This window comes from Thermobia domestica, chromosome 14, assembly GCF_964235325.1.
Source record: "Thermobia domestica chromosome 14, izTheDome1.hap1.1, whole genome shotgun sequence".
Lineage (NCBI taxonomy): Eukaryota > Metazoa > Arthropoda > Insecta > Zygentoma > Lepismatidae > Thermobia > Thermobia domestica.
In genome coordinates this window covers 8,224,889-8,237,631 of record NC_137467.1, presented here as the reverse complement: position 1 = coordinate 8,237,631, position 12,743 = coordinate 8,224,889, and the positions used below count along the sequence as shown (strand labels likewise).

The 12,743-nt window shown below is 37.7% G+C and overlaps 1 protein-coding gene across 2 annotated transcripts in view; it reads left to right on the top strand.

The window, feature by feature from the left end:
* Positions 1–12,743, top strand: part of LOC145669501 (polyunsaturated fatty acid 5-lipoxygenase-like) — a 103,206-nt gene that overhangs the window by 25,939 nt on the left and 64,524 nt on the right. For both annotated transcript variants that reach the window (XM_081737681.1, XM_081737680.1), the window contains exon 5: positions 4,292–4,389. In XM_081737681.1, the coding sequence (XP_081593807.1) occupies positions 4,292–4,389 (98 nt within the window). The remainder of the gene's footprint in view (positions 1–4,291; positions 4,390–12,743) is intronic.

The window sequence follows — 12,743 nt, the reverse complement described above, 5'->3', positions numbered from 1 at the left end:
AGTTGAAAACGGTTACTTCAAATCCGTATTTACTGTCTTCAATTACTTCATCAGAAGCTGATTCCCCTGCCATTTTCTTTCTTTTTCTACATCTTAGCTCAGGCAATTCTGTTTCTATAATAACTTGTTCTAGACTAGGAACATCTGTAATAAGTCCTTCAATACTATTTGACATTTCTGTTGTAAAGTGTTCTGCAGCTTTGCAGACTTTGTCAAACTGGTCCCTAGCTTCTTTTGAACTTATTTTGAGTTGAGGATATCAGGCGCCATGCTTGGACATGTCTAAGTTTTCTGTTTGCAACTAGTCTGATAAAGGTGTGGTATGCTGAAAAATCAATAAAAACATCATAGCCACAATGATAGTCTCAAAGGAGCATAACTTTTGAATGAGAGACATTGCATCATTTCTGACTTTGGAATTGAATTCTTGCGAGTTGCCAATCACACTTAAAGCTGCTACGAGTTCCACATATACTGGTTTTGATTTTCTTGGTCTGGCATCCTTTGAGTCGGGTGCCTAGTAATGAAAGTCTCCAAATATTTTTACAGCAGCGTTGCTTTTACTTCTCCATCGAGTTATCCCAATAACCTCAAGAGGGACGCTTGGGTTTTGTTCCAAGTACACCTTAAGTCGTTTCTGGGATTTTTTTCAAAAATATCTGAATTTCCTGGAGAAGCCCAAAGAAAGATATATAAACACTCAAACTCGGCCAAAGGACAAGGCCGTAGGCCGAGTAAAGATTGGATCTGGGGGCGAAGCAGTGGGGGTGGTAGGGTTGATATATAAAAATCATCCAAAATGATCGATATTAGAGTCAAATCTATAAAGTTCAGAGTCCCTAAGATCATTATAATGATTCCCAAAGCCAAAAACAGAAAGAGCGAGGCCGCAGGCCGAGCAAATACCGGGGTCTGGGGCGGAGCCCTAGCTGGCCAAAGGCTAGCGAATTTATAAAATAATTATGTAGCTTTTTTTTTTGTTCTTTTTTTAATGTGTTCAAAGAGAAAACTGCGCGCCTTCCCGAGGCTAAGACGGGTCTTAGCCCCTCCCGAGAAGGGCGCAAAGGCACTTCTGAGAGGAGGGCGCAGCGGCCATCGGGCCGGTACTTGATTATGGCCAGTCCACCCCTGGCTCTTCTAGTCATCTATTACTAACATTCAGAGAACACATTGCGCACAGAGTCTTCTTTCAGCTTCCAAACTTTATACATTTTTTAAAATCTTCTTTTACAGAATGTTGACAACAAACAACAGATCTGTCTGGAGGAATTCAGTTACTACCATTCGTATCACCATGTCTTGATATTTTACTTAACTATTTTTCTATAGTTGAATACTCGATGGTATTTCATAAAACGATACCCCAACGTATTCTAAAATATCTCTTTGTGCCTTAGAAAAAGACATACATCAGTAATACATTTTAATTTGCGAAAACACTGAACCGCACAATGTATTTTCCTCTATGAAATTTGTGCACACAAGCCTCGCTTAGTGCTGCACCCATGCGGCGGAATTAGGAAAAAATATTCGTACGGTGATCTCCATGTTATTTTCGATGATTCGACAGGCAGTATAGAGAGCGAGCGAGAGAAGAGTGACTCCAGCGGGCGGTGCTTCATCCTATTAAATCGATGAAGCCAAAAAACAACCGAGCATCGGTACGTCTGATTGGCTACTCTCGTTTCTGCCATCGTCTGATTGGCTACTTTCGTTTCCGCCATGATTGTTGGCTCAAAACATTGCAATCCTATTGGGCGGAGTGGGCAGACTAGGGGTGGCAAAACTGTGACGTATGGCTTCAAGATTTTGTTGTAAGGGCAGATTCTCTGTTTTATAAGATCCTTGGTTATTATGAACAATTCAAGAGAATGTGACAAAAATCTAATTGTCTTGGATTTCTAGTTATCGAAGCCCAACTGTATTTGTTGTGAGAAAATGTGCGGCTTATAGTAGCTTCGTTGAATAAATAACCCAAAATATGTTTGTTGTGAAATATTTATTACGAGCAGCAAAATACCATCATTATCACTTTTTGAAATAACCCCGCTCCCCTAATTAAATATACCTCTACAGTGCTTTAGACTGATTTCACAGGTAAATAATCTTTTGGATACATACGTAACTAGGGATGCGCACGAGACAAGATTTGTGGTTGTCTCGTCTCGAAAATGTGCTGTAAAAGTGATGTCTCGACTTGAAAAATGTATATTTCTCTATTGGATGAGCCGTGTCTCGACTCGAATTTTGTTAGGAAAATCCTGTCTCTACTCGTCTCGTGCGCATCCCTATACGTAACCATTCATACACCGCCTAGTGACCTCGTCATTCTGTCGCCTCAAACCTGTTAGTTTATGTTTAAGTTGACAGAAAGCGTGAATCAGGATTTGCGAGATCTCTTTAAAAAAAGATTACAATGCAGGTACGTTTGATTTATCTTTCACTATTACAATAGATTATTATTTAAAGAAAATATAACAGACGCAATGAGATTGTATTTGTTGTGTTTAGGCCTTTTCTGAGTGCGAGTGCGTTTTCACTCCCCTTCGTTATTCATGATTGGGTAGGTTCTAAGATCTGTTCCTACTTGAGAAAGAGGGGGCGACAAATTGCCTTGGGTCGGACCTGAACCGAGGCTATATGAAAGTGAAAGTACACCTTAACGTGGGATCCCAACGACATGACCTCCCATCGAAAATCAAACCATGGTCTCCCACACGGAAGCCACATACGCTAAATATATAGCCAGGGGCGGATTCAGGGCGAACTTCTGGTTGGGCGGTGAGTTGGAATATTGCTACTTTTACGAGGTCCAAACTCTGGGATTGGTTTTATTTATATATATAAAATAAGAAAGTTTCCTCTTCTGAGCCCCCCCCCTGGATTCGCCACTGTATATAGCCATGAACAAGCTCTTTAATGAGACATAGTACATATTAAGTGACTTACAAGGTACGTTTGCGAAGTGTCTCCTCGGAATTTGTGTAAAATTCATTCAAATGTAAAGTTCTCCACGGTCCAATGTGTATTGTACTAATTTTAGCTTCCCATACCAGTAATTTGCATAATTATGGGCGTTCATATATCCGGAATCCAATCATACACTACTATAACCTCGAACATAAAATTGCCTTTAGTTTATTTAGATGTAACCGGACATGAATGTAGGCATATGCAAAACAAACTGGATCAAGTACTGCTTCTCTGACACATGTTATCCACTCCGGCCGCCGTCTTGGATCCGTCATAGTGGATGCAACTTTCGGTTTTTCAAATGAAAATAGGTGCAAGTGATACGTCAAATCCATGTACAGTTTTCTCGGAGATTCATTGGTGTAGTGAGTTTTACAGTAGCTTGTACCGTTTGCAAGGCATTGCATGTTGAATGTCAGGCACTTCACGAATATTGAACCAAATAGAAAGTTGTGCAGGGCCCCGTGTGTATATGTAATCTTTCACGTGATTTATCGTTGACGAAATATTCTCTGAACGTATATACATACAGACACACAGACGTCAATACGGAAATGATAGGTCTTCACCCAAATCTAGTCGTATCTGGAATTACAAATTAGGCATTTTCACCGTAATACAATACTTTCTTGTTATAGTATAACATGGAAGTAATAACAATCACTCACAGAAATGTAATAAGAGTATGCCACCAATGTTGTAAAAGAGTTTGTTTATACCTACAGTAATTTTCCAGTTAGAAATTGTTTTGATTTGTCAACAACAAAAACATAAGTGTAACTGATATTACTCTGCAATGTCTATTCGCAAAGTGCCTGGAGGGATTTAACTTGCAATACCTTCCAAACGGTACAAACTAGGGTAAAATTCACTATACCAGTGAATTTTCGAGAAAATTGTACATGAATTTGATCTATAACTTGCACCTATTCCCATATGAAAAACCGGAAGTTGAATCCAATATGGCGCCCGGGGTGGGTATCATGTGTCAGAGAAGCGGCACTTGGTACAATTTGTTTTGTATATGCCCACATTCATGTCAAGTTACATCTAAATAAACTAAAGGCGATTTTATGTCCGAGGTTATAGTAGTGTATGATTGAATTCCGGATATATGAACGCCTATAATTATGCAAATTACCGGTATGGGCAGCTAAAATTAGTACAATACACATTGGGCTGTGGAGAACTTTGCATTTGAATCAATTTTACACGACACTTCGTGAATGTACTGTACCTTGTTAGATATAAACTTTCTTATCGTGTATTTTGCTTTAATAGTTTCAATTGATTACAGCCATGGTTTTATTTATTTTAGTGTATGAACTATTGGTATCAGGACAAATGGTTTGGCTTACAGCGATTGCAAGGATCCTGTCCCACATTAATTCAGCATTGTAAGACCATACCAGACAGGTAAGTAGATCTAGGGATTAATTTAGTCAATGTACAAGAGAACTAATTTTATAATGTTCATTTACAGTGGTAATAATCTCTCTGTATAAAAGAAAAGTCCTGACTCACTAAGTGATTTATAACAGGTCAAATCGCTTAAGAGCCTGTACAAAATTTACCATTTTTCTTTTGCTTGTTTTTTATAAGTGAAAGGAAATAATGAAATGGAACTTACCACAATCATAGAATAATATTATTCTGCAACAGGAAATCTGAACCTGAAGAATTTTCAGTGTTGTCATCCATAGAAATTACAGTGTTACCAGAATAATATTTCCCCAAAAAGTTAAGGTAGCGACTGGAGGAACGAACTCAACTGTATTTCATTATGTATCATGTTGTTTTGGTATCCTGTGAACTACTTTTTTTTTTTAATAACATTATACTTAATGTTAATAACTGTATGTTAAAACTATTTTGTTTATTGTGAACTAAATATAACTATTATTTAAGAAGTAGTTCACAGGATTCCAAGACAATATACTTGAACTCCTTTCTCTAGTCGCTGCCTTAACTTAGATTTTAATTGAAATGTTGTTCTGGCAATACTGTAATTTCTGTAAATAGCAACACAGAAAATTCTCCAGGTTCACTGTAGAAGAATAGCACTATCTATGATTGTGGTAAGTAGCATTTCATTATCTCCTTTCACTTATGAAAAACAAGAAAAAGAAAAAATGGTAAATTTTGTATTTTTTTTCTTTTTTAATAAGTCAGTCTCTTAACTTGAAATTTGGACACAGCATAGGAATTGTAATGTAAGATTACACTAAGAAAGGATTTTTAAAAAAAATCGACGGGAAAATAGATGGAAAATGAGGTGGAAATGATTATCTTAAAATTCTCATAACTCGGAATCTCTTAGGGTTAGATACATGAAATTTTTTATATAGACCTCTCATTTAAAATAATTAGACATGTCCTACAGCGTTTTTCGGTATTTAACCTATAAAAGAGAAAATAAGATGAGAAGGAAACAGAGGTGGGAATTACAATTTTCATAATAAGATGGTCATATCTTGGAATCGCTTAAAGTTAGAGGCATGAAATTTGGTATTTAGATTTATCATATAAAATAATTAAAGTCGTGTTTCAGCTTTTTAAAATATATTTTTCGTAAAAGGAATGAAAAAGCGGGTAGAAAAAAGAGGTGGTTGCAATTACTAAAATAAGATGGCAGTATCCAGTATTTCTTCCAGACATGTTTTTGTGGAACTCTGGCCCCAGGAGCTCTCAGAGTTCACCCCGGAGTTTTTTTTTTTTTTTTTTTTTTTTTAAGAAACACTGGCCGTATCTCGAAATTCGTTAAGGTTAGAGATATGGAATTTGGTGTTTACGCTTTTAATTTCAAATAATTAAAGACTTGTTTCACCGTTTTTTTATACTTCCCCGACAAGTGAAGAAAACCGGCGCGAAGTAAAAAGAATAGAGTTATGATAGAGTTAAAATATGATGGACATAATCTCGAAATCCCTTAAGATTAGTGATGTGAGAATTATTAGCCCGTAGGCTCAGCAGAGCTGAGCGTCTAGGGTTGAAGATCTCAGCTAGGAGAAGGCTAATATGTATGATATTTAGAATGGTAATATGCAAGATATTTCCCAGTTGTAATATGTAAGATATTTTACAATGATAACAAGTATGGTATTTTATACTGGTAATAAGCATCAGCTATCCTCCCTAGATTTAGTGGTAATAAGTTTAGTTTACAGTATTTATGTATGTCTATATGATATTTTTACAGCGATAATTTGTATATACAGGGTCTGGCAAAAAGACCTCTTGTATTTGGAGAGGGCGATGTGTAAGTTGCAGTGGCGGCCGGTGGGTTGTGGTTTCGAATGTTGCAGTACGAACGATCGGAGACAGAAGATATAAACTGCACTCATTGACTAATCAGCATAACTTTAGATGCAAATGCTATGTGACATGTTAAATTAAATAAAATTCTGTTTTTAAAAAATAAAAAATGCAGAACATTTAATCCGATTAATCACCTTATTTAATTAGTAAGTTCATTCTTCTCTCTTTGATTGGAACAAATCTGCCTAATACATGCTGGTTGAACTCTAGTATTCCTATTGTCAGGTCTTTTTCGATGGAAAGCATAACCAATGGTGATAACCTTTCTTGGGACATTCAATTTCTTCAAAGTGTCAATTCTTTTTGATGTGAAAAAAAATAACTTTCCTTCTTTTACTGACGCCATAGGTACAGTTAATATTAATTTCAGAAGCTTTGTAGATTCACTAAATATTTTTTCTAGATTTTTGTGAACAATTCATTCTAGCAAACTCAGTTTCTGACAGTGATCCGAATTCTTCTTCAGTGTAGACTGAAGAGAGTTCGTAGCAGAGATTAATGTTATAAAAAATGTACATTGAACACGCTTTATTCACAATTTATCTAGGAAAATTTAAAATAAATTGTGGAAATGTATCTAGTGCATACAACATTACTGCCATAAGATATCCTGTAAATTTAAACTGGATTTTTTTTCGAACACTCTCCTGAATTGCACTTTGCTTGTTTTGTCTAAGCCTTAATTCTAAGTTTTTCCTCAGTTGAAAGCTGGGCATTTTTTGTAAGTTATTTACAGAAGTCATGGTATGCAATTCATTCAGAATTTGTAGATTTTGTACAGAATTAAAGCACACACAATAAAATTAAATCTAATAACTAATAACCAAAACAGCTGATACAAAAGAGATACTAGTATATGAATTGCGAATGTCATTTTTTCATACATAGGGAAGTAAACTGGCTGGCTTTTCATTGGCCTGGCCGGAAAAATTGCTGTTATTTTGATTAAAGCCGGTGACGGGTACAAACTTCTCACCAGCCCCTTTATAACCGTTTTTTTTTTTAAATTTGTATCTAGTTCGAAGTATAGATATTGTAAAGTAGCTGTCATTCTGTAAACTCAAAACTGTTACCTTTCACCATCTATCAACGATTAATATATTTTGTTCACCTGTTTAGAAAATTTTAGAGATATGACAGGGACTGTATCAGGGAAAATTTGAAATTTACTTTCAAGGAATTTTATACATTTATTAAGAGTGGAAAAGGACTTCTTAAAGCAATTTCCTATAGTTGAAGTAGAGACTATATGTTTAAAGAGTGAATTTCATTTTCCAAATCCAAAATTGTCACGTAAAGATTATTATACTTTTGTTCATCTGTTTCGATAATTTTAAAGAAATGGTAGTTACTGGTACATACAATAAATTGATCAATGTCGATTGATCAATTTCAGTTTCTCATTTATAGTACAATGTATCTATTAAGCTTATTAGTGAATGTTCTAAGGACATACAGAATATATGTGTTAATGCACTTTTGTTTACGATAGTACATTTCCTTTCCATGGATAGGTCCGAACAGAGATATTTCACGCTGAGACCTATATCATAGAGAATTTTGAGGAAGTGCCGGTTTTTTTTATTTTTATTTTACAGAGTTGGCAAGCCTATTCATACATCAACACTCACACGCAAAACACACACACACACATGTGCGTAAAAAAACTATATTCCAAATCATCCGTCTTGATTGTTACGCAATGCACGATTAGCACAATATACTTCCACATGAGGGGAAACAATGTTTATCAATGTCATACGTTCTGGAAAGCAACCTTGAAACTCGCCAGATATAGGAACAACATGTTAGCTGGGAGGGGTCCAAAGTATTTGAGGAAGATCCAATACGTCTACATAATAACGAACCTGTCTTATACTGTACCCGAAAAGAAAAGTAATTCCTAATTACTGTCACCTATATTTTTAGAAAAAAATTATAGAACGATTATTTCTATGAGAAAAGAAAGAGTACATGATGAGGCGTAAAATAAAATATTTAGCTTACATCAATCATTTCTCTGTTAAACAAGTATAGTTCGTTAAGAAAGTCTACAAATGCTTGTCGAGTTTCGAAATTTTGGGGAGGTCCGGACCCGGTGAACCCCCCTCGTGGCTACGCCCCTGAGCATTGCTAACTAGTCCCAAATACAATGTGGCGTTCCCCATCATACAGTTTTATGTGGAAATTATCAAGAGTATAAAATATACTTATTTTATAAAAGAAATATGTATATACTAAAATACTATCCACAGAGGGGGGGGGGGAGGATTCTGCATATTTACTTATTAATATTTGGTTCACAAATTACTGTAGAAGAAATCTTCATTATCTATATAAGCTAAGAATTAACTTGTAAATGCGAATCTACTTTCATTTGATTTCTGCTCTACTATGTATTTTCTTTCTTATTTTGTAATTCTGCTATCACTTTTTTTAATTGTCATTATATTGGTTTGCTTCAGTATAAGTACCGTAATTTAAAAATATGAATGCATAAAAACAAATTTCATTTGTTAATTGCTAGTGAAATAAAATTCAGAAAGCTCATTTAGCGCGAAAAATCTTCTCATTTACTGGAAACCGTGCTGTGTTGCAGAAGCACTGCAACGACCAGACCCTTTAACTTCTGAGATAGGGGAAAGGAGACTTAACATTTGCTCCAATTCCCGCGCTGAAGGAATCTGGTCGTTGTATGCTCGCTGCAACACAATATAAATTAGAGACTCTATGACGGATTATTTTTCGCTTTTTAAAACGGACAGTTACAGAAGTAAAAAATATGTTATTTAAAGTATAGCCTATATGAGAGTATTAGAAAGTATTTTTTTCTGTTCTTTACTACTAGTCGAGTCAAAATACGGTTTGACCTGGGCAAAATTGCAACCTTTAGTTTTACACCTGTATTTTGCTTAGGTACCCCACCTGATGAAAATATCCAAAATCCGACAAAATCGGACCACGGGAACACCTCCAAAAACGGGTTTCAAAATGGCGGACCATGGTTTTTCGAAAAAATCGTAGACCTTTACGTTGGCGGCTCTAGTAGTCCTCTTAATTGACACTGAGACATGAATGATACCTCGTTGAAACGCTCATAGACAACAAATTCCTACGAAGTGACTTTTGTACCCATCATGCCCAACCCCTAGAAAAAGAAGAAGAAGAAAGTTGATTTTTCTGTTTTTCTTTTCTAAATTTATATTTCTTGGACCCTTGCAACACTGTACTTCCTCATACGCCTTCAGAAAAATTCCCACGCGTAGACCAGATATTGGTAACAATAACATTAAAAAATGAAGGACGTAGGTTTAACAGTAAGGGAGATAAAAATTCGGAACCACGGACCAAGGAGGGTCACTCTGTATAATTTTTACAGTGGTTTAACTTATGTTTCTTAGATCTAGCATCCTCCCTAATTGTCACAGACATGGAGCATACCGCATTGGAAAGCTTATGGAACCCTCTTGCCAATGACGTATTGTTTGTGCTCCCTGTTCCCAACCTGTAGAAAAAGAAGAAGAAGAAACCTTGAAAAATTGGGAAAATCTACACTTTTACCTTTCTTGGGCTCTGGCAACCCTGATAATCGTTGTACGCTTGAAAAAATTTTGTTTCCTTCTTTAAATCAGGGGGTCGCTTTAATATAAGTACTATACATAAAACAAAAATATTTTTAAGCAAAAGAATGGGAATAACGAAAGACTTTGGGAGGAAAATTACACATCTACATCGTCATCGCCTACGCTAACACTGTCCTCACCATATTCATTTAAACAGTTAAAACATTCAGTTTCTTGGCACACACCACAAGAAATAGCACATGGAAGGCCATGCTTTCTGCAAGTACAATGCGTTGTTGCACACCCGGTAACACAGTTGCAATGAACAATGGTGAGCAAATTCGCTGGAGCTGGTGGTAGATCACATAAGATTGGGTGGAGCTCACCATTCCTTTCTTGCCAGCCCCATTCTGTAGCGTTTGCAGGTTTCGACTTCCACACCTGGACCTGGTGGTAGGTGCGAAGAGAGTGGAATTTGGTGGAAGACGCAGTTGGTGGCAGTCTTTCTGGAGCTACGAAACATTTGGCTGTTGTGATTTTTGCACTGAACATGCGATGTCTAAGACGAGTGAGTTCGATGTGATCATCACCCCCAAACAATAGAACCATTGCTTTATGCCCGGCTTCGATTATTGCGCTTGCTGGCTGGCCAGGAAAACAAAATACAGAAGCTATTTCTCGAAGTCTAGAGTCTTTCTGCATTTTTATAAATGCCTTCTGCTTTCCAAGCCTATACACTCGTGATGTGCTGTCGCAACCAGTAAAGGCATGCAAAAAGAGGAGATGTTCACACAAGCTGGGACTGAGACTTTCACGAATTAGGTGTATGTCATAATCGGGCTTAACATTTTTTCTTGTATTTATGTCACTGCGGTAGACGAGGCGGAATGGAGTCGGTTGTGAGTAATATAGGAGTAAAAGTAGTACGTCTGTGTCTTCTCCAATCACAAAAGTGTGATAGGTTTTGGAAGCTGTGGCTGCTGTTGTGGCTATCAGAACATCAGCATCTCCGTCAGCGTGAAGCACTGTGCAACCTACTTTCTCTAGGTGGACTGTTATGAGGTCGATCATTTGCTCCTTATTACTTTTGTTGGACAAGAAGCTGTCCTTTTTGCCCACGAATTCCATCGATGGCATAAAATGCACTGTTGGACCAGCACAGGATCCAGCTCGATGGCGGTGTGTGACATCTTTCGTTGATGGTGATCCATACCCATCAAACACGATGGTTGATGTGCCATATTTACGAACTATATACTCAGCAAATTATGCAGCGATGTTGTCGTACGAACTGCCTTTACACCATTGTAGTCTATGTAACAAAGATCCTCCGTCTAAGACATACAGAATATTGTCTGGCTCCGTTTCCTCAAACTGTGCGGTCTGCTGCTTGCTGAACTCTAGTATCACATGAGCCAGTGGGGCTTTGTCTGCCTTACGCATCATGCTGGGTGACTCAAATAAAGCTGGTGGGTAGGCACATAATTCATGAGCTAAGGTCTCCTCTAAAGATGTGCTGCCTGCATTAGCGACAACTAACAGTCTTTGAAACAAAAGATTCGAATCGATGGAGATATCGTTGCTGATTTTAACACTACTCGGGGATGCTAGAGTTTTGACTTTATCAGCACGCTTCCACTTCACAGTGAACAGGTCTTTGCCAGATAGTTTCTTCGCAAGCTTTTCCCCAACTGAAAATAAATTATGGACGTTGGCCGAGGAATCCGCTATGACGCCAGTGACAATGTTTCTCAATGATTTGTCTCCGTCAAATGGTGAGATGGGCTGCAGTCGTGCAAGAATGCGACGTGTGTCACTGATATCACGTGACATTCTTGACGTTTCGGCTTCTTTATGTTGTTCGCTAGTGACATATGCTGTGTGAGTAAGAGTTTGCATCGCCAGATTATACTCGGAGCATGCTGGCATTGAGAGCACCCACAAAGATCGTTGCATCTCCGACATTCCACTCCCATGGGTTAGACCCCCAGTGGATTTTAGCGATCTCATCAGAACCTGCTCTATGACTAGATCAGAAGACAACCTAGCCCAATAACGGTTGCTTCTTCTAATAACTCCGAACCCATTTTGAAAGCTTTCGTGAACTGTTGGATTAACCGATGGCAGCGTTAACATTGTTTGCAGGTACAAGCATGTCGACTTCAAATAATTGAAGTGTCCTGCTGCAGCGAATATGGGAATGCACTCTGCTATAGCATCAAGGTGATCCTCCCAGCTTCCTGTTCGGTCTGCTGCCACAAGTTTCCTTGCTGTAGTCAACATGCGCTGGTATGCAAGCCACAATTGACTTGTTTTTGATGTGTTAATAAGTTCTGATTTTCGTTCTTCTATTTTTTTCTGGGCTTCTTGAAGAAGAGGTGAAGAACTAGCTCCAGTTACATTAATCTTACCCGACATCAGACTCTGGTAGAGAGAGTAAGCATGTTGATAGTTCTGTGTATTCCGTTATTGGTCTCCAGAAAAACATTCTCCACAAGCAATGCACTTAATGCGAGGTCAACCATCATGTGCGCACGGAAGGCTCTTGCTACGGACTTGCCACTTAACATATGTACAACCGAATTTTCTCCATAAACCTCATGCAAGATTTCACGTAAGCCTGAACCATCCATCAGGGAACCAATTGCTCCTAGAAGGTTCATCAGAGTATGAAATGAGCCCAACAGGAGAACCGTGTCCTTAATACTGGTGTTATGTGCTCTGTCATGCAGGATACGTGAAGCTTTCCAAAACAATGGTTGGTGTTGGTATGACTTTATATTTTCTCGCAAGATTATTCAGGTACACTAAAGTGGAATAGATGCATGACATATCAGATGGAGGGAGGTCAATAATCGGTAAGCAGAGAACAGTGGATTTCCCTGGATG